Source organism: Trachemys scripta, chromosome 10 (assembly GCF_013100865.1).
Source record: "Trachemys scripta elegans isolate TJP31775 chromosome 10, CAS_Tse_1.0, whole genome shotgun sequence".
Taxonomy (NCBI): Eukaryota; Metazoa; Chordata; order Testudines; family Emydidae; genus Trachemys; species Trachemys scripta.
Window position 1 is genome coordinate 39,057,387 of NC_048307.1, and position 25,294 is coordinate 39,082,680.

Genomic DNA, 25,294 nt, shown 5'->3' on the forward strand with positions numbered 1-25,294 from the left:
TTTATGTGTTTACAGCATAGAGGCCCCTGTCCCTATGTCTCTCTGTCATTTTTCAGTTTGATTCCAGTATCATGACATCAGTTTTAGGGCCCAACCCTACATTTTTTTTATCATGCGAGGAGTCCTGTTGAAACCAAGAGGGAGTAAGAATGGCTTGAGTAAGTAAAGATTTGCAGGACCTGGCCTTCATAATAAACACACATTCTTTTGATGCACAAAGCAGGGCATATTTTATCATAATACAACAGCCTTAATTCTGAACCAAAATAAATATAATTCTTTCCTCTGTAATCTCATAATATGCACACAAATTCTGAAACCCGTGTGTGTGTGTGTAATAAACATATTAATCTCAAATGCAAGACTACATACATAATTTATCATAAATTTATAACCTTACTCACTTTCCTTTTAAACTACATATACAACATCATTCTTAAGATCAGTAATTGCAAGGGCTTTACCACAATATTCTTCTGCTGGTTGATAAATATAAACTGATAATATTTCCTATATAATTGTAATCCTTAAAGAAAAATATGCAAACACCTAAATCAAGATGACAAAAATACTCTGAAGAACAATTCAATATAAAACAGCACCCCAGGGGTCAGAATTAAGGTGATTGTGTTGTCATAAGAGATGCATTTATTTATACGTCATAAGAAGAATGTGCTTGCTCATTATATACTCGGTATAAGAATAATACTAGCCTTAATAATTTTTAAGTGCTTGGATTCAGTAAATGATGGGATAGATAAGGACACTGTTGTCACTTAGGAACATTAACTGGCTTTGAACAGACCAGGCAAAAATACAGGTAATTTCCCCATCAGATGCTTTTAGCATCCTATTTGTCCTGGACCTGGGTAAGGCATCCTTAAAAGAGATTGTATAAAAGGTTTCCCATAGGATTACCAGCTCTTTAATCAATACACCTTCATTCCTTTCTGCATGTATCTATGGCCAGTAGGGTTTCCCACTTCCGTACTATGAGGACTTTGGCTCAGCACTGTTGGTTTATGTCACAACAATCCTTTAACGGAATTCCCTGTGTCTCACTGCACCAACCCGTTGTTCTCTGTCATCTGTTTTGTCCTTTAGACCAGCTGTGAGTGCTCCACCTGGCAGTCTGTCTGTTCTGCTTCAGGCCAAAAAGCCAGTTGTGGCTTAAGTGTGCTAGTAACAAGCCTGTGTGTGTGTGTGTGTGTGTGTGTGTGTGTGTGTGTGTGTGTGTGTGTGCGCGCCTCATGAATTGGATGAGTCATTAGGCTTGTGTGATTAAACCCTCATGGAGGCACAATGTTGTAGTTTTTTTATACATTGCCACATGCATTTTCAGATTGTGGAGCGGTCTATTTTGTTCAATGTCCAGCCAGCCTTTAGATGTCATAGGGGTATTGTGATCGGTGTGTGACGAAGTGGGGGGTTCTCTTGATTTTTTTCAATGGTTTGCATGCAGAGGGGGTGGGACACAGTTTCCCTGGGTGTTACTGGTTTAATGAGATGATGGGAGAGGGAGTTTGTTGTTACAGAGTACCAGCAACAGAACTTGGGACCCCAGCCAATGGCCTGGAGAATGGATACCCCAGCAACTGGTAACCTGGTGACCAGGAGGCCCAGCTCGGGAGTCACAGCCAGTTCTGGCCAGTGGGGGGACAATGGGCTGCAGAGAGAGGACCCCGGTGATGTCACCAGCCGGTTCCAGCAGAGGGGTGTGACAATGGACAGAGGCAGGACTTGCAGGAGGTGATATCTGATACCCAGCTGGAAAGGGGGAGGAGGGCTCGGGACTGGAGAGAGAGAGCAGGCAGAGCCCACCCTGGATGCAGGAGAGAGTTAGATGTACTATGCTGACGGAGGCCAGGCATGTGGGCCCTGAGAGTTTCCTATGCTGTTTTCAAATGCTCAATAAATCCTCCTGTTTTACGCTGGCTGAGAGTCACTCCAGACTAGAGAACAGGATTGCATTATTCCCTCTGGGAGTGGAGACCCCGGGGGTCCAGAGCGAGTGGACTCCCTGAGGGGGTCCACACCGAGGGACAGGTGTGCTAAGGCTCAGAGAGTTGCAGTTCCAGGAGTTGGAGGGGCTTAACCCCCAAGAGAGAGTGGATCCCTGAGAAGGGCTGTCACACTGAAAAGGGTTCCCCCCAGGGACTGTATGGGCCAAGAGTGGGCACGACCTGTGAGTCCATGACACAGGGTCCCAGTGAGGGCCAGCTATGGTCACTCAATTAGGGTGAACTGCACAGAATGGGGCAGACAAACCCCAAAAAACTGGAGGATATTCCAATATTTAGATTTACCAAGCCAGCATAAAACAGCTTCTTTATTACCTTAATAGTTACTCAGAAGTCCAAACAACACAGTTCCCTTAAAGTGCTCCAGCCTCAGGCCTCCCTCCAGGTACCTAAGTCAAATATGATGATTTCTGAAAATCTTATTTCATCATTTAAAAGAAAAGGTTCTACCAATCCCAAAGGATTGGACACATTACCTCTCAGGTTAATTAATGTTTCATATTTTACCCAAATACATGCTACAGCTAATTCTTATTAACTAAACTAAAATTTATTAAAAAAACAAAAGAGAGAGAGAGTATGGTTAAAAGATCAATACACATACAGACATGAGTTCAGTCCATTGAGGTTCAGATTCATAGCAGAGATGGTGAACGTTGTAGTTGCAGAGAGTTCCTTTAGAATTCAGTTAATAGGTTATAGTCCAATACCCAAATATCATATTCAGGGCATACCAACATAACTGGGACCTCAGTCTTGCAACTCAAACATCCCCTTGATGAAACTTAAGCAGATCTGAGATGAACAGGATCAGGACCCAAGGGTCTTTTTATACAGTGTCCTAGCATCAACTTGATCACACAGTCCTGGTTAAACAATTGATGTAACCTTTTGCTTTCTAAACACCATCAGTAATTAGTTACACAAATTAACATAGGGCAATTTATCCATTAGGCAGTCTATTACAAACTTCTAAGAGACATATAGACAATGACATTATTTTACCCAAGATTCATCCAAATGTTAGTATTCCCTTTTGATCTCTGAATCAATAGTTATAGTGACAGACAGGAACTGTCTTTTTAGGGGTAGCGTCTAAGATACACACAATTAGTATTACTTCTAACAATATAGGTTTGCATTTCAAAGTTCTAGCCTATTTAACATGAATGGCCCTAATTATCATTCGCATACCATTCGAACATGACTTTAAAGGTGGGTTTTGGGTCATTCAGCCTGCAAGCTGTTTAACCCTTTCTAGCCATCCGTCACAGGTGTGTGTCTAGTCTAGTGCTTAGAATTGGAGATTAGGTGCCAACAGTTCTGGATTTTCTGTCTGGTTCTTCTACTGACTCACTCTGTGACATCAGACAAGTCATGTCACCTCAATTGCCCAACATGTAAAATGAGGCTAATACAGACCTACCTTGCCATGCAGGGCTTCATTCACTCCTGTTTGTAAAGTGCTTTGAGATCCATGGATGAAAGGTGGGGGCCCTGCAAACCACTGTAGCAAATCTGCAGTCCTAGATGAACTTCTTATGTGTTGTCATTATGCTGCACAACAGCCACTTGGTGGTAGAAGTGGGACCAGAACTCAGATTGTCCGTCCCCAAAGGCACCATCTGAATCACCTCAATTACTCCCTACCAGGGGCGCACATCTCTCTCTGGCCTCCACGGAAGACAGTGGAAGTGTCACTTCTGTAGGATAAAACTTGGTTTCCAATTGTTAGTGAGATTCAGAGTCTTTCACCTCCTGGGTCTCAATTCAAAGCCACCTTTTGATTGTGATTTGGGCCTGGTGCAAAATGGTTTTGGTGCTTTCTGTTCAGTTCCCGATGCACAGGGATCCTGATTCTGGCCTCTGTTAGTGTAAAGGAGATAGAGCCTCCTTCTAGGAGGGAAATAGCCTCAGCTTAAGGGCACTCCATGGACAATTTAGAGTTGTCACAATGGCTTTATGCTGCTCATATTTGCAGTTCCCAGTGTAGACATGTACTATAGAGGGGGGATAGCCTGAATCCAGCCGGTCTCGGCTGCTGGGCAGCCCTAAGACCACTGTAGCCAGTGCTTAAACTAAAGCAGCCCTGTGGCAACTTGCATCAGGAACCAGGCAGGCTCTGGCAGACAATGGCTTAAAGCCACCTACTCCCCCATTGGTGTGCTGAGCTGAGCAGAGGACTTGAGCATCTGACCCATGGTGTCCACATCACATACTGCACCTTCACATGTGGCACTAGTTGGCTCCTACTGTGGCAGTTTCTCAGCAGAGAGGTCAAGGAACTAATGGGCCACAGAGAGCAAATTAGCTTGACTTGTATAGATGGGCCCTGAGTCAGGGCTGCAGCATGTTGGCAACAGCACAGGGACCGGGTACTGCTGCTGCTTATGCTGTACCAGATCTGACAATTATTAGAGGGTTTCTGTTGGCTCAGTCCCTTTCACCAGCTTCATGCACTTGCTGACTATTGTATGGCACAGGGAATACCACAATGGACTGGCTTCTTGGCTGTGTGGCACCTGGCCCCATGGAGTTCTTAGGCAGTGCCACAAAGCAAATGATGATGATAACTATTAGCAGACAGCAGGAGGGGTGCCTCTGCCCCACCCTGGGAGGGGGTGTCCCTGCCCCTCCTGCCCACAGAGCCCCCTCTGCCCCATCCTGGGAGTACTGTGTTGGAGGCTTGGGAATTATTTGGTTCTCTCTCTTTCTCTCTCTCTGTAAAGCAGCCTCTGTTTATTCCTTCCTTGTGTGAACAGCTGTGGGACAGTGGATTTGGCCTATCTGTGTGAGAGAGTTTGCAGCATGTTACAGCCCCAGTTGAGAATTGATGGGCCAGGAAGTGAATTGTCAGGCTGAGGGGCTGACCAGAGGAGCAAGCGTTTGGTGCTAGCACATGAGAATGTGGGGAGGCCAAAGCATTTGGGAATCATTACAAATTTCTCTTTCCCAGCAGGGAGACTTGCAGCTTTTTTATCCCTGGGTCAAGGGGGTTGATGAAGCCAGAAGGAAAATTTGAAAGGGGCAAGGGAGGAGTGGGAGTGCTATCAGACAACCATGGTTATCTCCTCACCCCCCACAGCAAGTCATGTCCAAGGGAAACATCTGCTTTGGGAGAAGTGTATGGGAAGGAGAGAGCAAAAACTAGGGGTATGAATTCATTTACAGAAAAGATTGGGAGAGGCCAAAGGAGGGCTGGAAATGTGGGAGCATGGAAGTGTCAAGATGTGATCTCTGTGCTTCACTGAGAAAATTGGGTTTAACAGCCCAGCACAATAAGGCCTTGTGGTTTGTGATGTATGACAAGAATTAGGCCTGACAGCACCTCTGATGGGAGTCTCTCTCGCCTCTTGCCCACCCTTCCTCCACCAGAGCTATTTCAGCAATGCGACCCTCCCTCCTCCCCCGCAATGTGAGCCAGACTCTCTGCACCACCAAGTCGCCATCATTAACCTAATTCCAAGCTACCCCTTTATGCTGCTCACTTCCAAAGAATGTGTTTTCCACAGCCTGGCTGCAGCTGGACCTGTTAGAAGTGTGGGGGAGGGGGAATCAGAAATGTAGGGGGCAAGGTCCTTGTCCTGCTCCTCATTTCACTTCTGTTGGTTTAAGGCCAGGCCCCTAGCTCCTGTTAAAAAGGCAGAAATTTCAATGCAGATGCTCCTGCAGGAGGGGGTAAGGGGACCTGATGATTAAGAGAATGGAAGCCTTATGCCATGGGGCGAAGTACCTGGCCATATACTTCACTAGCCTCCCATTCAGAACCCTTCCTTTTAACAGACAAGAGATCTAAGGGGACAGCCACTTAGCTGCCACTCTATGGCTCGAATCTCTGAAAGTGTAACCACTGTTTACATGTTCTCCTCACTACCAGTTCCAGTCCTGTAACCAAACTCTCCTATGGGTTGGTTCAATCTGCAAGGGCCAAAGCAATCTATGTTATTACACAGGTGGTCAGGGCATTCCTGTCTTATAACACAACTCCACAATATTGCCTCTCACATGCACAACAGCCTTCTGTATATAAAGGGTTAATAAATTATTGGTAGAGGTATAAGCATGTTACAGACATGAATAGTATTGTGCTATTGATGATTATACACACATCAACAGAAGGTGTTACAGAGGGTAACAAGTCAGGTTATAAGTAACTTGTTGGACTCCATAACAATCAACCATTTATTAAAATGTCTATTAACCCGCTATTAAAAGAACCTTAATATAAAGTGTGACTTCCAGTTTGTAATGTAGATATGACCAAAGCAATGTCCGTAGAAGCATGCTAAGGCTTAAGGCTGTAGCATATTTCAGGAACAAGGTGACGGTCCTACCTACACTATACAATGAAACCAACACAGCTGTCACTGGAATGCCGAGGAGGTCTGAATGCTGCACTACAGCTACTCCCTGACTCCTTTTCTGGTTCAGAGCAGACAGGTTCATTGGCATCAGGATAGGTTAAACCAAAGGACCAAGGCTATTGAGTTAAACAGAGATACACCAGGGCTGAATTTGGCACTGAGTTTGCTTCAATCACATGATGCTTCTACCTGGGCGTTTCATGGGCTAAGTTTGTTAGCTGCTATCCACCTAGAAAGCCCTGTGAAAGCCTCTCTCCAACTTGTTAAGCTCTTACAAAATCTCAGTTATTAGTTTTTGTTAACTTTCCACAAACTCAGTTTTGTTTAAAAACTAGTGAGACAGGAGCACAGCCTGACTCAGTGTCCCCAGAAAAAAATCACGGACGCAAGAGTTGCTAGAAATACTGATTTTTTTTTTAATATGGTGTTTCAAAACCACAGATGACAAGAAATCTCATTATTACAAACTACACAGAATCAGGGCTTCCTTCCTTATCTTGTAAATTGACATTATATGTACAAACGCAATTACAAAGCTTCTCATGGCCATTGACTACACCCTACAGAACGGTGACAGCTAATGTGCCTGGCAGTGTTTTACAGCTGTGGCGATGCACTTTATATTAAGATTTCAAATTAAAACAAAACAAAACCATGCTTTACACATAAATTTTAGTCTTAAAAAAATCACAAATTTGGCATCATTATAACTTTAGTGCACATAGGATGTCTCCACTCCATTGTCAAATATCTCTCCTCTCCCAAATAAGCATTTTTGGATAGGAAGAGGGCCAGAATTATGTAAACTGTCACTCACTGGCCTCAGGTCCCATCCACACTACATGTGAAACAATGGTGTTGTAACTGTCTCATCTAACCCTTTACAATAGACATGTCTCTGTGCTGCAGATTTTTCACAGTGCAACCATGTTACCTATGTTTGTGTGTTCACACCTACCCTAGGTGTGAACACACAAACCTAGGCAGTGCATTGTGGGAAAATCTGGGCCGCTCTCATGACACCTCAACAGGGTCTAGAGTACAGGACATGCTGCAGCAGGGGGACCAAAGCATGCTGGGCTGTCCACCTGCACAGCAAAAACATGTTACGAACTGGTGACAAGAAGCCAACCATGTTCCAGGCTAGATCCTAAATGAGCCAAAACTACCTAGGTAACTGCCATGATTATTAACTGAGTGTTAATAGTGTTGTGTATGTAGACACAAGCCATAGTTAGAGTCAGCTGTGCCACTAATGAGTTACAAACTCAATTGGAAGTTGTAGTGTAGCCTAGGCCTAAAACTGGGCTTTTAGCAGCAGTTTCCACATGAAATTAGGAGCTTGCTGATAGTTAACTGGTGTGACTGACTTCATCCCAAACACCTCTCAGACCTGTTCCTTTAACTCAAAATTTCCGTTCTACAACTACTGAGCACCCCAAAGTGGATGTGTCAGCTTAAAACTGAAAACCCAGATCTCCTTCCCACATACCCCAATAATCAAACCAAGAGATTGTTCTTCTCTGCAGTTGTCCAAGTTCCAACTGTTTGTAAAGCAATGACCTAGAAAAGAAGAGTCTCTTGAATCTCTTGATCCTTAGTCCTATCTCCTGTTCTCCAATAACAGGCTTCTGCTTTCTTGCTTTCTCCTCCCAAGATCTTTGCTTCTGCCTGAATGTTTCCATCAGCAGCTGTTGCCTCTCCACTTTCCACCACCAGTAGTAGTAGATTAAGGCTGAAGCACACTGATCTGGGATGGCATGACAAGCTCTGTTCCACACATACAGATTCTCCATAGGGACTCCTCACAATGTTGCAAGTCCATCTCCTATAATACACACATGGTTGGCAATGCTGTATATCTATAGTGTGTTGAGATTCCATCAACTCAGAAATACACAAGCTTCAGAAAGACAAACCTGTGCTCTCCAGTCACATCTCCTCCATGCACTCTGGCTCCCACAGGTGCCATTAGTTTATGGGGTCTATTATACAGGAGCCTTTTCTTCAAACTACAGTCTATCCAAATCTTCATTTTAAAAAAGCAGAATAAATGCCTTAGCAAAGATTTCCCTGGTGAGAGTTTGCTGCTGTTCACACAGGAGTCTTGACAAAGCTGTGGCTGGGATGATTTAGTTGGGGATTGGTCCTGCTTTGAGCAGGGGGTTGGACTAGATGACCTCCTGAGGTCCCTTCCAACCCTGATATTCTATGATTCTATGAGTCACACTGGACTGCCTTCTGGACCACTTCATGCTGAATTTCACAGAGGTTCTTCCCACCCCTCTTGTCCTGTCAAGGCCCGTAGATTATGATCATAGACCAGAGACAGCACAAAAGTGATGCGAAAATGGTGTCAGCTTCTTTAGTGCAGAGATGAAACCAGACTGGAACATCAGAACCAGAACCCTGAATCTGGGGAAGGTTAGAGCTAATCTCAGCCTGGGCCTGCCTCTGCTTTAAAGTTTCCTAGAAACTTTTTGGTGATTCTGCATTTTGGGTGTTGCTGAAGGCAGGGACAATGCCAGATTTGAGGGATGGAAGTAAATGTGTGGAGAGAGGTGGCTCCAAAGTCTGTGCATGGGGCTTTGAGCGAGGGCTCTGCTGGCAAGAGCTTGAAGAGCAGCACTGAGCTTGCGTATACATTCACATAACGGTTTAATCAAAGTCTTAGGGCTGCCTGTGAGGACTCCGTGGGGCAACTTTTTGGCAGCTAAGTTCAGAGCCACGGATAGGCAAATTTCTAGCTGTGATCCATTAATGTACATCCTTTCAAGAGCCCACCCAGCGGATATCCCCAACCCTGCTCCGACTCTCCCCCATAGCTCAGCTATCCCCCATTTTCCCATGCTATGTACAAAGCAGTGTCTTCACATTTCTACCCAAATACTAAATGGAATGTAAACATGATATCTGCCACTTCCTAGGTCTTCCTCCCCTCCCTAGAGGGGTGAAGTTCCTCTGGGGGAAGGAGAGGGAGCAGGGCTATTTCAGAACCAAACTTTGTCAAGACAACAAGGCCCCGATTCTACAAAGCTCACAGATGCCTAAATACCTTTGAGGCTCTAGGCCTTAGTCCCTTTGAAGTCAATGGGACTGACAGCATGTGCTCAAGAACTTTGCTGAATCAGGTCCTATGGATCAAACCAGGTGCAGTTAGAATGGCCTCTTTCTTCGGGCAGGATTTTCAGACAGGCTCCCACACCATTGGCTGGTTTTGCCAAAGCCGTTTTCACGATGTGTGGGTGTATTTCAGTGCAAAATGAGGAGCAGAGTTGCTCAAGCATTGGTTTCCAGTTCTGGTGATCCATCATCTCCTCCCTGCGCTCAGCCCACTCCCATGCTTAGTCTGAACAGTTGCAGTACAGGAAGAGAGTCCCTCAGTGCTGGGACTCGCTTGGAAATGAATCCTGGGATAGCAAGGATGACTTAGCAACTGTGGAGAGACTGTGTCATTTCACTGGCATTTTTTGTCCCCTCAAGCTGCTTGACGGGAGGGTTGACTAGAAGTCCTGCTCTCCATTAGTCAGTCCTGTGTGTGTTACTGTTCCCCACACGGGGAAGGTCTAATTCCCTTTATGTTACTCAATGTGTGCCCGATCCTAATCAGAAGTCTGGGGATCTCCTCCGACGGGGCCAGGTTCCTGTTAGCACAGAAGGTGCCTTACAACTTTCTTCAGCACAGAGCAAGTGAAGCAGGAATGGGAACTACTGCAGGTGTGTATGGGATGGGGTGAACTCTTGCTAGCCCCAGGTTGGTGGATGTGAGCCCTTGGTGACACTGTTGCAGCTGGTGATCCCCATTCCCAAGGGTCAGGCTGAATGCCCCTGCCCTCATCGCTCAGTCCAGCGAGACTTCGCAAGGGTTTTCATGAGCCTGGTGTGCATCCTCGTAGATACGCCGGAAGTCTTTGTACCGGGGAGCACAGCTGAGCCAGGCCTCTCCAAAGTGCAGCCACCCCGTGAAGAGGAAGCTGCCAGGTCCCGGTTTCACTCCACACTGCAGCAGGGTGTGGATGCTGCCCATGGATTTGCTGGATTTGCTGACAGGCTGGAACAAAGTGAATTTCTGCCGGTGAATGCGCATGGCGCTCACGCTGATGATGGATTCCTGCATCTCAACATCGTTGGAGACAGTCCGGATGTTGCCACGAATGACTGAGGGGAAAGGTGGTAGGACAGACACAATTACTCACTGATCCAGAGTTGGGAACTGTTGCACTGCTGTGACTTCTGCATCCCTAACTGGGAACACTTAGCTATCTGGGAAAAACTGACTAGGTCTAGGGGCACAGGCGATCCAGGGGGGTCAGTGCACCAGGCTCTTGTCTCTGGAGACCTGGGCCCAAAGCCTGATGTATTTACATGTTCAGTGCACTGGCAGGTCTGCATGGGGATGTGGTGCTGGAATAGCTGAAGGGACTGCAGATCACAATGTAGGTGCATTATAGATTTGTAAGACCAGAAGAGACCACTGTGAGCATCAGGTCTGACCTCCTGCATAACACAGGCCAGAGAAACTCTCCCAGGGATTCCTGCACTGAGCCCAGTTAGCAGTGCTTTGCGGGGAGGGGGAGCTGCAGGAGAGAATTGAGGTTCACTGGCCAAAATAAGAAGGGGAGATACTTGAGCAAGTCTAGGGGACAGTGGCAAAAATACCCATGCTCTATCCATGCTGTGCTCTTATCCTTAGTACCACTACTGGAACTGCATCCCCCCAAAAAGTCTAGTATAGACCAGGGCTCAGTGGGTTCTCCTGTGTTAATCCCCTTGTAATGCAGCAGATGGATGTCAAGTGTTGTATTCTAAAGGGATCATCGCCACCCCTTCCCCCTCTGCTCTAGTTGGTATGTCACTCCTTGAAAGGAATGGCTGGTAAGTTTAGAGAGAACATAAAAGAAAATCCCCCTTCACACAGAGGACAGCCAACCTGGGGAATGTGCTTTTGCTGGGGGTCATTGAATCAAATACATAGGCTGGATACTCATGGGCATTTCCGAGCATTCACAGTTATGTACTGAGATAAAGGTTATGAAGCCTCATACTTCAGTGCATGCACTGATCACCTATGAGAGTCAGAAAGGGATTTCCCCCTCCTTGCACGTATTATGTGTAATACTGCACAATTAGCTGGGTGCATTCTAGTGCAGTTGGCCTTCCCTGAATCAGCAGGTATTGGCCTCTGCCAGACCACTTGATGGATTTATAATCTGATCTAGCATGGCAAATCCCTTGCCCTTACGTTTGATTTCTTCATTTCCATGGCAACTCCGGACTGGGCAGTCAGTGACCCCTGACCCTCCTTCTACTGTTTAGAGATGCAAATCAGGAGGCTAACAGCGTGTGCAGGAATAATTGGCAACTGTCCACTGTGGCGCAGCCATGTGTGGACATTTAAATGGGAGCAAGGCTGTTTTCGGCTGTGTGATCACAGCCTGGGAGCAAATGACGGCAGCTCTTACCACAGGCTACTTGCTGTGGTATTAACCCTACCGTGGCCTGGCTTGCCAGCTATGAGTCAGCTAATTAAGTGGCAGGAACAAAGGGCAATGGCTGGGTTGTTTGCCATTGTAAAACTGCCACACTGGGCTCTCTGTGATTCCACAGGAACTGCCCCATGTTTTGCTCAGCATTTGGAAAGTTCATACTGTGAGTAGCTCCCATGCACATGCTCTGTCAGATCTAGACTATGCCCAACCCTGTGTGTGCTTGCAGGTGGTTGGGGAGGATGAAAAGATGGTCCCTCCTTCCCAAGTGCCCTGCCCCTGTGCTGCGAGGGAAGGGGCTTTTCTGCTTTGCCTATGCTGTTGAATTTCTCCCTCTACCTCTGTCTTTTATTTCTGCCCCAATTATTTCACTGGAAAGACCTGTGGAATGCAGGGATGTATTGAAGACTCAACACAGAGTATAGTAAGTAACAGATCTGGCCACACAGTATTCCAGCTTTCATTCCAATACTTACTAGAGCGGGTTGGAACATTTTTGATCAAATGACTTTTACTGAAATATGCAATTTTGTCAAAGCGGAAACGTTTTGCAGAAAAGTATCAGTTTAGCCTGCTTTCATAGGGAAAGCTTTTTTTGGCCAAGGGCTCTTTGGTCACATCTGATGAGGGAAGGGAAGCCAGATCGAAAAGCTCACATTTTCCATCCAAAAACAGATGTTTCAACATGATTCAGTTTAGCTAAAATGTGTGAAATGTTCTAATGTGGAACAAAAATAAAGTTCAGAACCTTGAGAGCTGCCAAAGAATGAAACTGTTGCACTCTGCACAGCTCTAGTGCTTGCCAGAGATCTCCCAGAACTCCTTGGCAACACGGGGAATAGATTTCAAGGCCTTTTAATCCATCAACACAGTTCCTTACCACTTGAGATAAGGAAGAATGTCCTTAGCTGTCATAAGGCCTATGACACATAACTGAGCTTTTCTCATTCTCTCTAGTAGAGGCCAGTGGTAAATAGTACTGTTTATTATGTGCTGGTTAGCATGTATCTTTATCACGGGGACATCAGAGACTGGATTTTTCTTTGTTTTGTGTTTAATTCTTGGATCCACTGATGTCAAACACCCCCAATTCCTGGGAAAAAGAACCCTTGGGGGAAGAGAATGTGAAGCAGAAGAGGGCAACAGTGAATGCAGAAATGGCAGAAGCTGTACTCACCGAAGTCACTAGTGCAAATGGCCATCAAGATCTCGGTGTCATTACACGGCCGGCATGCCCCTGCAGCATCCAAACAGAGAAAAGTTACATTAGAAGTGAGTCCCAGGCTTCCTGCTCAGATATTCCCGAGGTGGGGATGCTGGCTTAATCCCTTTTGTTTGCAGGTGCCACACAGCATCACCATCTGGCCTCCTCAGACCACTGGGTGCCTGGGGCTCTGCCTTTGTTCCCATAAGGGTTGCTCTGCTGCCCAGTGCCCTCTCGGGTCTCCCTCTCCTTGGAAGCTGGCCTGGTGGAATGCAGTTTCCCCCTGCAATAGCACCATGCACAAGAGATGTGGATTCTGCAGAGAAAATACAAAGGTCCCAGAGTCAAGTTCAGAGCTTTAGGATTTGTGTGGGGAAAACTGCAGAGGCAATGTGCTCTGGGGGAGCTCTGCAGTGATCCCTCTGGCTGAGTCAGGATTGCAATGAACTGCTCAGGAGAAGGGAAGAACAAGATGGGGGTTGCTGGTATCCTGCACCAAAAAGCGGTGCCCCCAATTTTTTTTTTACAGCGTTCCTCCCCGAGCGCGCGGTCGCCGCTCCACTTCTCCCGCCTCCCAGGCTTGCCGCGCCAATCAGCTGTTTGGCGCCGCAAGCCTGGGAGGAGAATTAGAGCTAGGGCGGCGTGCTCAGGGAGGAGGTGGAGCAGAGGTGAGCTGGGGTGGGGAGCTGCCGCACGGCTCCCCGGGGGTGGAGGGGAGCTGCCGCGGGGTGGGCACCTCAGGGCAGAGGGGGGAGCTGCCGCGGGGGGCACGCCTCAGGGCGGGGGGGCCGGGGAGCTGCCACAGGGCGGGGGGGGGGCGCAAGGTGGAAGTTTCGCTTAGGGTGCGAAACTTCCTTGCACCAGCCCTGTCCACAGGATGTGCAAGGGGCCCATGGGCCATTGCAGGCAGAGGCTATGCATGCAGAACATAAGCAGTGCTGGACAGTACCTTCTGCACTGAGGGACAGAGCATCGTGCCCTCTGTGGGCAGAGAACAAGTGTGTTGGAGGAAATGTGGGCTGAAGTGTGAACCTCATCATGCTAATGAGCTGTTTAGCTACACTCTCCCCTCTTAGGCCTCACTCCTGCTCCTGGGCAGCCACAGGTTGGCAGCTGCACTCTCCCTGCCTTGTTCTGTACTTTGTAGCTTGTGCTCACATATGCAACACCTGTGAGAGTTAGATCAAGCGTCCAGCTTTACCCTTCAGTCAAAATACAACCGCCCTGCCAAAGGAAGGTGATGGTCAGTCTTTGGGCATATTGGTTTCCATTCTATCCTGGCTCCCTTTCCCTAGATCTCTAGCTGCTGCCTTCCATCTCTGGTATAGTACCAGTTTGGGAGACTGCATCCCAATTCCTTACTGCCCCAGGCTCTGCTGAGATAACAGATCCTCCCGTTGCTGCTCATCCATGCTCTGATTATGGTATGCAAAGGCAGAGGCGGATTAAGGTCTCCTGTGGCCCTGGGTCAGAGCAAGTGGAGGGACCCTGGTGCCAGAACTGTGGCCCCGCCCCACCCTTCTGCCTGGGTTCCTGCCCCTATTCTGCCCCTTCCGCCTGCAGCCCCGCCCATGGTCCCACCCCATTCCACCCCTTCCCGCACAGCCCTGCCCCCATTCTGCCCCTTTCTCTGGCGGCCCTGCCCCTGTTTCGCCCACAATCCCAGCCCATTCCGCCCCCGCCCACTGTGGCCCTAGCCCCCGTTCGCGCCTTCCTCCCCCCCCATTGTGGCCCCAAGACCAGAGAAGCTCTGTCCCTCTGCCACGGCCCCGGGGCCACAGCAGCGAGTGAGAACTACTCAAGTCCCAGGGCTGCAGCTCCAGGTGCTGGGGTTTCCCCTGCCGCCCCATGCTTCTGCTGGGAACCAAGGTCTTGGCACTGGGGCTTCCCTTGCCTGCCCCACGGCTTCTGCCAGGGCTCCCGGCTTCTGCCACCCCATAGCGGATTTCTAACATGGTGCTCATTTTTCCAGGGCCCCCCAGTTTGCTGGGCCCCCTGGACAAGGGTAATCCGCCACTGGCAAAGGTCACTCTCAGCAAAACCCCTCCTTTCTCCATAGTGCAGGGCAGCTCTCCACTGAGCAAATGGCTGTGCAAGACTGTCAAGTATCAGGGGGTAGCCGTGTTAGTCTGTATCTACAAAAACAACAAAGAGTCTGGTGGCACCTTAAAGACTAACAGATTTATTTGGGCATAANACCCTGGAGCCACTCCAGGTAAACGGCGCTGGGCCGGAGCCAGCACTCCGAACCCCTCCTGCACCCTGCACCCCAACTCCCTGCCCTGAGCCCCCCGCCTGCACCCCAACCCCATGCTCTGAGCACCCTGCCTCATTCTGCACCTCTTCTGCATTCCAAACCCCTGCCCTGAGCCCCCCCTGCACCCTTCCCTGCACCACTGCCCTGAGCCCACCCCGTACTGTGCACCCCCTCCTTCACCCCAACCCCCTTCCCTGAGCCCCCTTGTACACCTCATACCCCTCCTCTGCCCCAACTTCTTGCCCTGAGCCCCTTCCTGCACACCGCACCCCTTCCCACACGCCGCACTCCCTCCCGCACCCAAGCCCCTGCCCCAGCCATACACTCATGGCCCTACAAGCAATTTCCCCACGCAGATGTGGCCCTCGGGCCAAAAAGTTTGCCCACCCCGGCATAAGGAGTTAAGAGACCAGAGAAACCACATTTCAGAATTGGTGCTCTAGCCACCGGAACCAGAAAAACAAGTCAAGACACCACTGCCCATCCCTCCGCCCCTGGAGTTCACACTCTGGAGCAGAGACTGAAAGAAATCCTTAAGTTGGGGTGCACATCTGTTTGAGCCAGGCTGCCCTCTGTGCTGAGGCCATGAGGATGGGCAGGTGCAACAGGACTAACTGCTGTTCATAACCCTCTCTGAGCTTTGCCAGATCTCATCAGGGCCTCCCAGAGGATTCAGGGGACCTGGGGCAAAGCGGAGGAGCGGACATAAAAAAAGGTACCACCCGCTGCAGCGCTTGTACTCACCGGGTGGCACTCTGAGTCAGCGGCGGCGGCGGGTCCTTCACTCGCTCGGCGTCTTTGGCAGCACTGAAGGGCCCACCGCCGAAGTGCAGCCAAAGACCCGGACCACCACCGGGTGAGTAGCCAGGGAAGGGATTCTCAGCCAGGGCTCGCGGGGCCCCTGCGGGGCCTGGGGCAAATTGCCCTACTTGCACCCCCACCCTCTGGGCAGCCCTGGATCTCATGGGCTAACCCTGCTTGGGCCATACACTACTTGGCCAAAAGAGGAATAATATTTAGCATTCATATTTCTCAAGCATTAATTTATCTTTGCATCTCCCTTCCCAAGGACCCAGGGAAGCATTATTCCATTTGGCAGCAAAGAGAAGTAAAGTGACTTGCCCAAAGCAACACAGTGAATTGGCAGCAGAGTGCAAGAACTGAGCTCACAAATTCTTGACTATTAGCCCTAAATTCAAGTCACTAGACCACACAGCTTTTGTGTATCATGTTCCCCATGGAAAACTTTGTACACTTGCTTCATTTCTGTGGCATGGTGCCCTCCCAAAAACACACTCATAGGCTGATGTGTTCTGCCCCATCATCCTACAGTACTGTAGTATCTTTCCTGTAAGGCTGTCTGGTGGGATGTTCCAAGCTGTGTACACCTGAGTTGCAGGCTGGGCAGTCCACACACACATGAATTTTGGCCCTGCCTGATCTCCAATTTCTAGTAGTATTATTATGCACTCCCTCTGCGACCTCTGTCAGTTGGCATCAAGTGGTCCTTGGGTCACAGTGAAGCCTGCTAAACAACCAGTGGGGCATTGGATGATCAAGATGCTAAAGAAGCACTCAAGGACAATAAGGCCATTATGGAGAAACTAAATGAATTCTTTGCATGGCTGAGGACGTGAGGGAGATTCCTAAACCTGAGCCATTCTTTTTAGGTGACAAATCTGAGCATCTGTCCCAAATTGAGGTGTCATTAGAGGAGGTTTTGGAACAAATTGATAAACTAAACAGTAATAAGTCATCAGGCCCAGATGGTATTCACCCAAGAGTTCAGAAGGAACTCAAATGTGAAATTGCAGAACTACTATCATTTAAATCAGCTTTTGTACCAAATGACTGGAGAATAGCTAATATGATGCCAATTTTTAAAAAGGGCTCCAGAGGTGATCCTGGCAATTACAGGCTGGTAAACCTGACTTCAGAACCAGGCAAACTGTTTGAAACTATAGTAAAGAATAAAATGGTCAGACACATGGATGAACATAACTCATTGGGGAAGAGTCAACATGTTTTTTTGTAAAGGGAAATCATGCCTCACCAATCTACTAGAATTCTTTGAGGGGGTCAACAAGCATGTGGATTAGGGGGATCCAGTGGATATAGTGTACTTAGATTTTCAGAAAGCCTTTGGCAAGGTCTCTCACCAAAGGCTCTTAAGCAAAGTAAGTTGTCATGGGATGAGAGGGAAGGTGCTCTCATGGATTGGTAACTGGTTAAAAGATAGGAAACTAAGGGTAGGAATAAATGGTCAGTTTTCAGAAGGGAGAGAGGTAAAGAGTGGTGTCCCCCAGGGGTCTGTGTTGGGACCAGTCCTATTCAACATATTCATAAATGATCTGGAAAAAGGGGTAAACAGTGAGGTGGCAAAATTTGCAGATGATACAAAACTACTCAAGATAGTTAAGTCCCAAGCACACTGCGAAGAGCTACAAAAAGATCTCACAAAACTGGGTGACTGGGCAACAAAATGGCAGATGAAATTCACTGTTGATAAAAGTGAAGTAATGCACATCGGAAAACATAATCCCAACCATACATATAAAATGATGGGGTCTAAATTAGCTTTTACCACTCAAGAAAGAGAGTTGTGGATATTTCTCTGAAAACATCCACTCAATGTGCAGCAGCAGTCAAAAAAGTGAACAGAATGTTGGAAATTATTAAGAATGGGATAGATACATAATAAGACAGAAAATATCATATTGCCTCTATATAAATCCATGGTACGCCCATATCTTGAATACTGCATGCAGATATGGTCGCCCCAGCTCAAAAAAAATATATTGTAATAGGAAAAAGTTCAGAAAAGAGCAACAAAAATGATTAGGGATATGGAACTGCTGCCATATGAGGACAGATTAATAAGACTGGGACTTTTCAGCTTGGAAAAGAGATGACTAAGGGGGGATAGGATAGAGGTTTATAAAATCATGGCTGGTGTGGAGAAAGTAAGGAAGTGTTATTTACTACTTCTCATAACTCAAGAACTAGGAGGTCACCAAATGAAATTAATAGGCCTCAGATTTAAAACAAAAAGAAGTATTTTTCACACAATGCACAGTAAACCCATGGAACTCCTTGCCAGAGGATATTGTGAAGGCTAAGACTATAACAGGGTTCAAAAAAGAACTAGATAAATTCATGGAGGATAGGTCCATCAATGCCTATTAGCCAGTATGGGTTGGGGATGGTGTCCCTAGCTTCTGTTTGCCAGAAGCTGGGAATGGACGACAGGGGATGGATCACTTGGTGATTACCTGTTCTGTCTATTCCCTTTGGGGCAACTGGCATTGGCGGAAGACAGGATACTGGGCTAGATGGACCTTTGGTCTGACCCAGTATGGCCGTTCTTATGTTCACAGACCCCTCTTTCTGCTAGGTGCTGTATGTACGCATAGCAAGAGACAGCCCTAACCTAAAGCAGTTACAGGCTAAACAGACAGGATCGACAAGGAGAGGGAGAAAGCAAGCATGACCACCCTTGCTTTACAGCTGGGGAACAAAGTGCTTAAATGCAGGGCCGCCCCGGGGGGGGCAAGTGGGGCAATTTGCCCCAGGCTCCTCAGGGGCCCCCATGAGAGTTTTTTGGGGCCCCTGGAGTAGGGTCCTTCACTCTCTCCGGAGACCCCGGAGACCAGGCCCCCAGAGCTTCTTCCACTCCGGGTCTTTGGCTGCAATTCGGCGGCGGAGTGTCCTTCCGCCCCGGGACCCGCCGCCGAAGTGCCGGGTCTTCGGCGGCAATTCGGCGGCAGGGACCCCCCGCCGCCAAAGACCCCAGGTCCCCTGAATCCTCTGGGCGGCCTTGCTTAAATGACTTGCCCAAGGTCAGCCGAGGAGTCTGTGGCCGAGCCAGGAATTGAACCGACTCTCAGCGTGCTGTGTTAAGCACAAGACCAGCCTTCCTCCCAGTACAGTTTATCCTTCCCCCAGTCTGTCAATCTAAAGTGCTTTACAAACAGCAATTCATGTAGCCTTGCCCCTCCCCTGTATGGTAGTTCATTGTTGGCATCCCCAGTGCAGAGAGCAGGAAACCAAGCAGTTCAATGACTTGCCCTGGGAACAGAATCAGTCAGTCCCTGACTCAGAGCACACTCATGGGACCACTGTGTGCCCTTTGAGGAGGAGGCTCTTCTACTGAAGAAACTACCTGTACAAACTGGGAGGTAAGAGCCAAATGTGCTCCATAGCAGCACTAACCATCTGTTAACCTCAAACCAGTCCCTTTGAAACTGAACTGGTGACAGCCATGATGGGAGAGGGGCAGCTCCAGCCATTCTTGGGACATTCTGAACAGGACCATGAATGCTATTTCTCACTAAGGGGAAATGTTTCCTCTACCCCAACCCCAGTGTTCTTTAATAATCGGAAATACACAGTGACTTACAGCTGGCGGTGGAGGAAGGCAATGACATACTCCCCTTCTGTGAGGCTAGAGATGGAGCCAGGGATTTGGCTTGAGCCCAAGTTTCCCTTGGTCTGGATGATCCCTACGACATGCATGTGCCTCCCTGGTTCAAACACTGCTGAGCTTTAGGGCTGAGAACAAGAGCGGGAGGAGAACTTTCCCAGTGTTCAAGGTGCCTCGGATTCAACAGTCGGTTTCTGTCCTCTTATGCAGACAGGCTTAGGTTGTATCTAGGCTCGAGGTTCCCAGACAAGTCCTTGTGGCAGGTGTTGGTGTTATGGTACCTTTACATGGGGTGATGAACCTGACTAGGACAGACTAGCTCCCCAGGCAGGGAAGGGATGCTTGGCCTGTTGCTAGCTCTGTGGCAACATACTGCTAATTCACCCAGCCCACAGCTTCCAGATCTTTGTGCTCTTTCCCTGACCAGGGGCCAGCTCTGCTGCCATTGGAGGCTGTTCCTATGGCTGGAAAGGTGAAGAGGGGGAAGAGAACCATTGCTGCAGGGCCAGGCTACTTCTTTCCAAATCCCCTCTCCTGAAAAAACAGTCACACTAATCCCATGTTTAGGGTTCCCAGGGCGCTGCGAGAGAGCAGCCCTTGCGGTTCCTGTGGGGGGAATGCCTGGGTTGCCATGGTGACCAGGAGAGCCCCTTATCTCTGGGGTGGCTGAATGGCAAGGATGTCTCTTGCGGGCCCCACAGTGGACTTTTGTTAGCTCAGCCATGAGGCAAGATGGTGCCGATTAAACATGCCGATAGGAGCTGCTTTGCGATCCTCCTCTGGCTCCTGGCTTCGCTTTCTGAACATGCTCAGGCAGAGAGGCCAGCTTGGGTTACTGTCCTCTCCCTGTCCCCGACAGGAGGCCCACATGATGCGGGTCCTTTAGCATCCAGTGGCTGGAACCTCCTGCAGCTTATGCCTCTTTGCAGCCTGGAGCTGCAAGACACCCAAGAAGATTCCCACTGATCAAAGAGCTCCTACTGTGTAACAGCCACGTGGCTCAGGGTCCTGCTATCGCTGTCAATAATGGGCCCAATCCTGGCACCTGACTCATGCAAAACTTCCCATTGTCTTCAGTAATCAAGGAGAATTTTGCCTGAGCACAAACTAAGTAAGGCCTTGAGGACTGGCCTGTTATTAACTAATTATCCTGTAAGGTACGTCAGCAGTGGTACCCTGATTTTACAGAGAGGGAAGCTGAAGTACAAAGAGGTGAAGCAATTTGCCCAAGGTTACACAGTGAGTCAGTGTCAGAATCAGGAATAGAGCCCAGAAATCCTGGGTCCTTGTGCCCTGCTCCAGCAAGCCTCCCTCTCTAAAAGGATGTGCACAAGCCTAGATTTTCAGCTGGCCCTGGTAGAACAATGCAGTAAGGAATCTTATCCTGCTGGAGCAGCAGCTTGTGTCAGGAGGGCACTGCTATGGTGGATCTCACCATCCTTGCCCAGTGAGGGAGGAGCCTGGCAAAGTCACAGAACAGGACAGGAGGCCAATACGGATTAGCAGCGAAATTGGTTAATAGTCATGGTGTAACCCACACACCTCCTGGGTGGGGTGTTCTGTTCCCTCTAGAGGCCACTTAGAGAGAGAGATTAATGAGTCTTCTTTACAGACTTAGCTAACAGCTGTATGGCTTTTAGCTCATGCAGTAGCGGCTCATGCATTTAGCTCCAGAGGTCCCAGGTTCAATCCCACCCGCAGATGACCAGGGTCTGTCAGTGTTACATTTCCACCCTGTGGAGCCATGCCACTAGCTATTTACCTTCCATGCTGAGGTTGCTGGAGGGCAGTGAGAGGCGTGAGTTCCAGTCTCCCCGCAGCTCATAGCGGAAGGCAGCGATCCGACGGCTGATGTCCTGGTGCAGGGTAGACTGAAGGAACAGTGCTACTTTCTCCTGGGGCAGCCAGCTGAAACAGTGTACCCTGGGGCGGAGGGATGCATCTGCTTCAGACAGCAGCAGCTCCAGGATCCCATTCCTCTCCAGATAGATCTGAGCTCCTCGGAAAGTGCTGGAGGGCTTGATACAGGTGGTGACCTGTCTGGGGCTCTTCCCTTTGGCTGCAGTGCTCGTGGGGAGGCGGGGGGAGAGGCTGAGGCGTAAAGCCCCAGCTGGATACAGCCACTCCAGTGAGCCCTCAGCACAGTGTAGAGAGATCTGCTCCACGCTGCCTGATTCCTGGGACAGGCCACTGCAAGGGGAGAACAAACTAATGTTACCATAGTGCTAGCCCAGTGGTTCTCCTCAACTTATTATACATTGTGGGCCACATATGTGGCCCACAATGTGTTAGCTGGGCCGCGGGGGCCAGGTGGCAGGGCAGCGGCAGCCCGGACCCCGACCTGGACCCCGGACCCCTGCCACATGGGGCCAGCTGCCCACCCCAGACCCTTGCCGCGCGGCTGCCCCAGACTCCTGCCACACGGCTGCCCTGAACCTTGGAGCTTGTGAGGCTGGGCCGGCAGCCCTGGACCCTGCAGGGCAAGACGGACTCCCATCCTGGACCCCTGCTGCACAGCTTCCCTGGACCGGGGCCGGCTGGCTGCCCTGGACCCCAGAGCTCACGGAGCCGGCCGCCTGCCTCGACCCCGGACCCCTGCTGTGTGGGACGGGCTGGCTGCCCCGACCCCGATCCCTGCCACGCAGGGTGGGCTGGCTGCCCCGACCCTGGACCCCGCCCCGTAGCTGCCCTGGACCCTAGAGTTTGCGGGGCCAGGCAGCTGCCCCAGGCTCACGACCCTGTGGGGCTGGCTGGCAGCCCTGGACACCTGACCCCGTGGGGCCGGCTGGCAGCCCAAACCCTGGACTCCCACCATGTGGGGCGGGATGGCAGCTCTTACCCTGACCCCGCTGTGCTAGGTGGTGGGGCAGCCCAGATCCCTCCACGCTGGGAACCTGGCAGACTCTGGCATGCGTTTGGCCTTTAGCACACAGCTGAGCTGGGCCACAGCTGTATGCTAATTGGGCTGCATGTGGCCCCAGGCCCCGGGTTGAGAACCACTGTACTAGCCCTTTGGCACAAGGCTCTCTATCCCAGCATGCTCCTGGGCACTTCAGCTCCCAATGACCCCACCATGCAGCAGATTAAACTAGCATCCAATGGCCACAGCTACCAGCACTGACCCCACTTGCCCAAGAGCCTTGGGAGTAGGATTAGGCCCTGATCCTCCAAGGTATTTAAGTTAGGTGCTTACATCCCATTGATTTGAGTGGGAGTTAAGCGCTTAACTCCCTTGCAGGATCTGGGTCTTAGTGACTGGGGCACTCCATGACGGAGTGAGAATGTCGGAGTATGGCTGGTAACAAAGAGTCAGGCTGAACACTCTCCTGACTGCTCCTCTTGTCTTCCTCCTCCAGTTCTGGGCTGGCTTCATGCCTACTTGCTCCTTCCTCGAGGAGCAGCCTGCTCAATTACTATGCAACCAGCTTGGAAATCACCTGTTCCAGGTGGAGATGGACCTGAGTCAGACCTTGGATCCCCAAATCCACCCCCCCTTCCAAACTTCTTAGCTGTTCCCCATTTTTCTCTGGGTGCTGAACCCAGACCTTGGCTCCGGACACCCTGATGCTTTGGTGAAGTTCAGACGCAAACACAGAGCTGGGGGCCCCTTTCTCTACCTCGCTGCAGAAGCAGCATGACAATCATAGAATCCTAGGCTAGAAGGGACTGCAAGAGTCAGCTAGTCTAACCCCCTGCCAAGATTCAGCATTATGAGGTGCAAAGGCTCCAGGAAATGAAGCTGCTCCTATTCCAATGGGTTTGGAATGCCTATTATATCAGCATCTCCCAACCAAAGACACCACTAAGCTTGAATATATGGCATACCAGGCTCCAGGCCTGGACGTCTCATGCTCTTCTTTATCCAAATTATGCCTGATCCTCCCAAGAGATGGACATGCAGCTCCTCTTTTCCTAAGACTGCTCCTCTTTTTGGCTGCCTGGCCACTACCAAACTCCTCCCTCCCATGGCCAGAATTTTCAAGCCTGGCCTCTGATTGTGAGGGGAGGCCCTCAGGTTTTTTTTTTTTTGGGGGGGGGGGGGGGAGTACGGGGGGCTAATATCTTGCACTTTATTGTCTGAGCTACTGGGCCCCAGCAGCTTGTAGAGATTTCACTTGTGGATGCTCAGCACCTCCTGGTTCAAGGTGCCTCTAGAGAGTACCTACAAATCACTGGCCTCTGTGACATTGTTGGCCTAAGGTTTTGTCATAATCATTGAGTTTGGGGCCGGAAGTGGCCACCAGATCTAGTCTGATCCCCTGCATATCCCAGGCCTCACACACCACTTGAGAGTTTTTGTTGTCTCCTGGCTTTTGCTTTCCTAACTGAAAGGACAGAAGCTCGGTACAGGAAGTCTGCATGGGGCCCTGGTCAGCAAGCCTTTCCTTCCAGAATAAATGGCAATGTACAGTATTCCCCTTACCCAAAGGTCAACCCGAGGGGTTTGGCTGAGAAGCGACGGAGAAGGCTGGAGCCCCACACAGCCGTCCTAAGAGATGTCCATCAGAGGGAGCTCTCAGGGGAGGGCAGGTTGTGGGGGCTCTGGGAATAGCTTGCCCCTGCGCCCTCCTGTTGTCTTTTACAAATTAAAGCCCAGCTTTCTCTTGAATCCAAGATGGGATTTACTCTGCTTTTCTTCTGCTCTCACCTGTTGTGCAAGAAGAGATTTGAGGCCATTCAGAGTAAACTTAGTTGAGCAGCAGGCCTGCAGATACTTGCTCTGGGCAAAGTAATCCTGCTGCTCTACTATGCTGCTGCCTTGTATACATCTCTAGGCACGCGGAGTGTGCACAGAATAAACAACAGAGAGTGCAGGGGGGAATCCCCCTTGCTGGAGGATGGCCTATGGCCTCCACTTTTCTCCATGCTAATGTTTAGAAGTTATAGCCTCTCCTGGAGCCTTAACCTAGCCCCTCCCTGCAGGCCTGGAACCAGGGGCGGCTCCAGGCACCAGCGCATCAAGCGCGTGCCTGGGGCGGCAAGCCGCGGGGGGGCGGCCTGCTGGTCACCATGAGGGCGGTTTCGGCGGCAATTTGGCGGTGGGTACGCCGAAGGCGTGGGACCGATGGACCTCCCACAGGCATGCCGCTGAAGGCTGCCTGACTGCCATGCTTGGGGCGGCAAAATACATAGAGCCGCCCCTGCCTGGAACAACCGTTTGGTACAGGAACTTGGTGTCCCTCAGTGACATTCCCCTGCAGGGAAGGCAGAATTTTAAGGATCCAGGATTGTATCTCTCCTTTGATGTTTGATAGCCCTTTTTAGCTAAGGATAAGCAATCAAGTAATTAATCATCGGTCCCCTTTCCCCCACAATGAGGTGGATCAGATGGGTAAAGTGAGGCACAGAGAGACTTGTGCAAGGTCACACCATGAGCCTGTAGCACGACCTAGGCAGCTCAGCTCCTAATCACGTTCCTGACCCACAAGACCATATTTTATCTGTAATGCAAATGAAGATACATTAGAATCCCATATGTGCAAACAGAATGGAGGCTCTGAGAGGCAGCATGCACTAATGTATAGGGCACCCAGCTGGG

The 25,294-nt window shown here is 49.6% G+C and overlaps 1 protein-coding gene across 1 annotated transcript in view; it reads right to left on the minus strand.

Annotated features, from left to right (window-relative positions):
* Positions 1–6,777: 6,777 nt before the first annotated feature.
* Positions 6,778–25,294, minus strand: part of METRN (meteorin, glial cell differentiation regulator) — a 31,013-nt gene continuing 12,496 nt past the window's right edge. Inside the window, exons 3-5 of the mRNA XM_034783712.1 lie at positions 21,518–21,945; positions 13,049–13,108; positions 6,778–10,543 (exon numbers count right to left, since the gene is read on the minus strand). Coding sequence (XP_034639603.1) covers positions 10,227–10,543; positions 13,049–13,108; positions 21,518–21,945 — 805 coding nt within the window. The 3' untranslated portion in view covers positions 6,778–10,226. The remainder of the gene's footprint in view (positions 10,544–13,048; positions 13,109–21,517; positions 21,946–25,294) is intronic.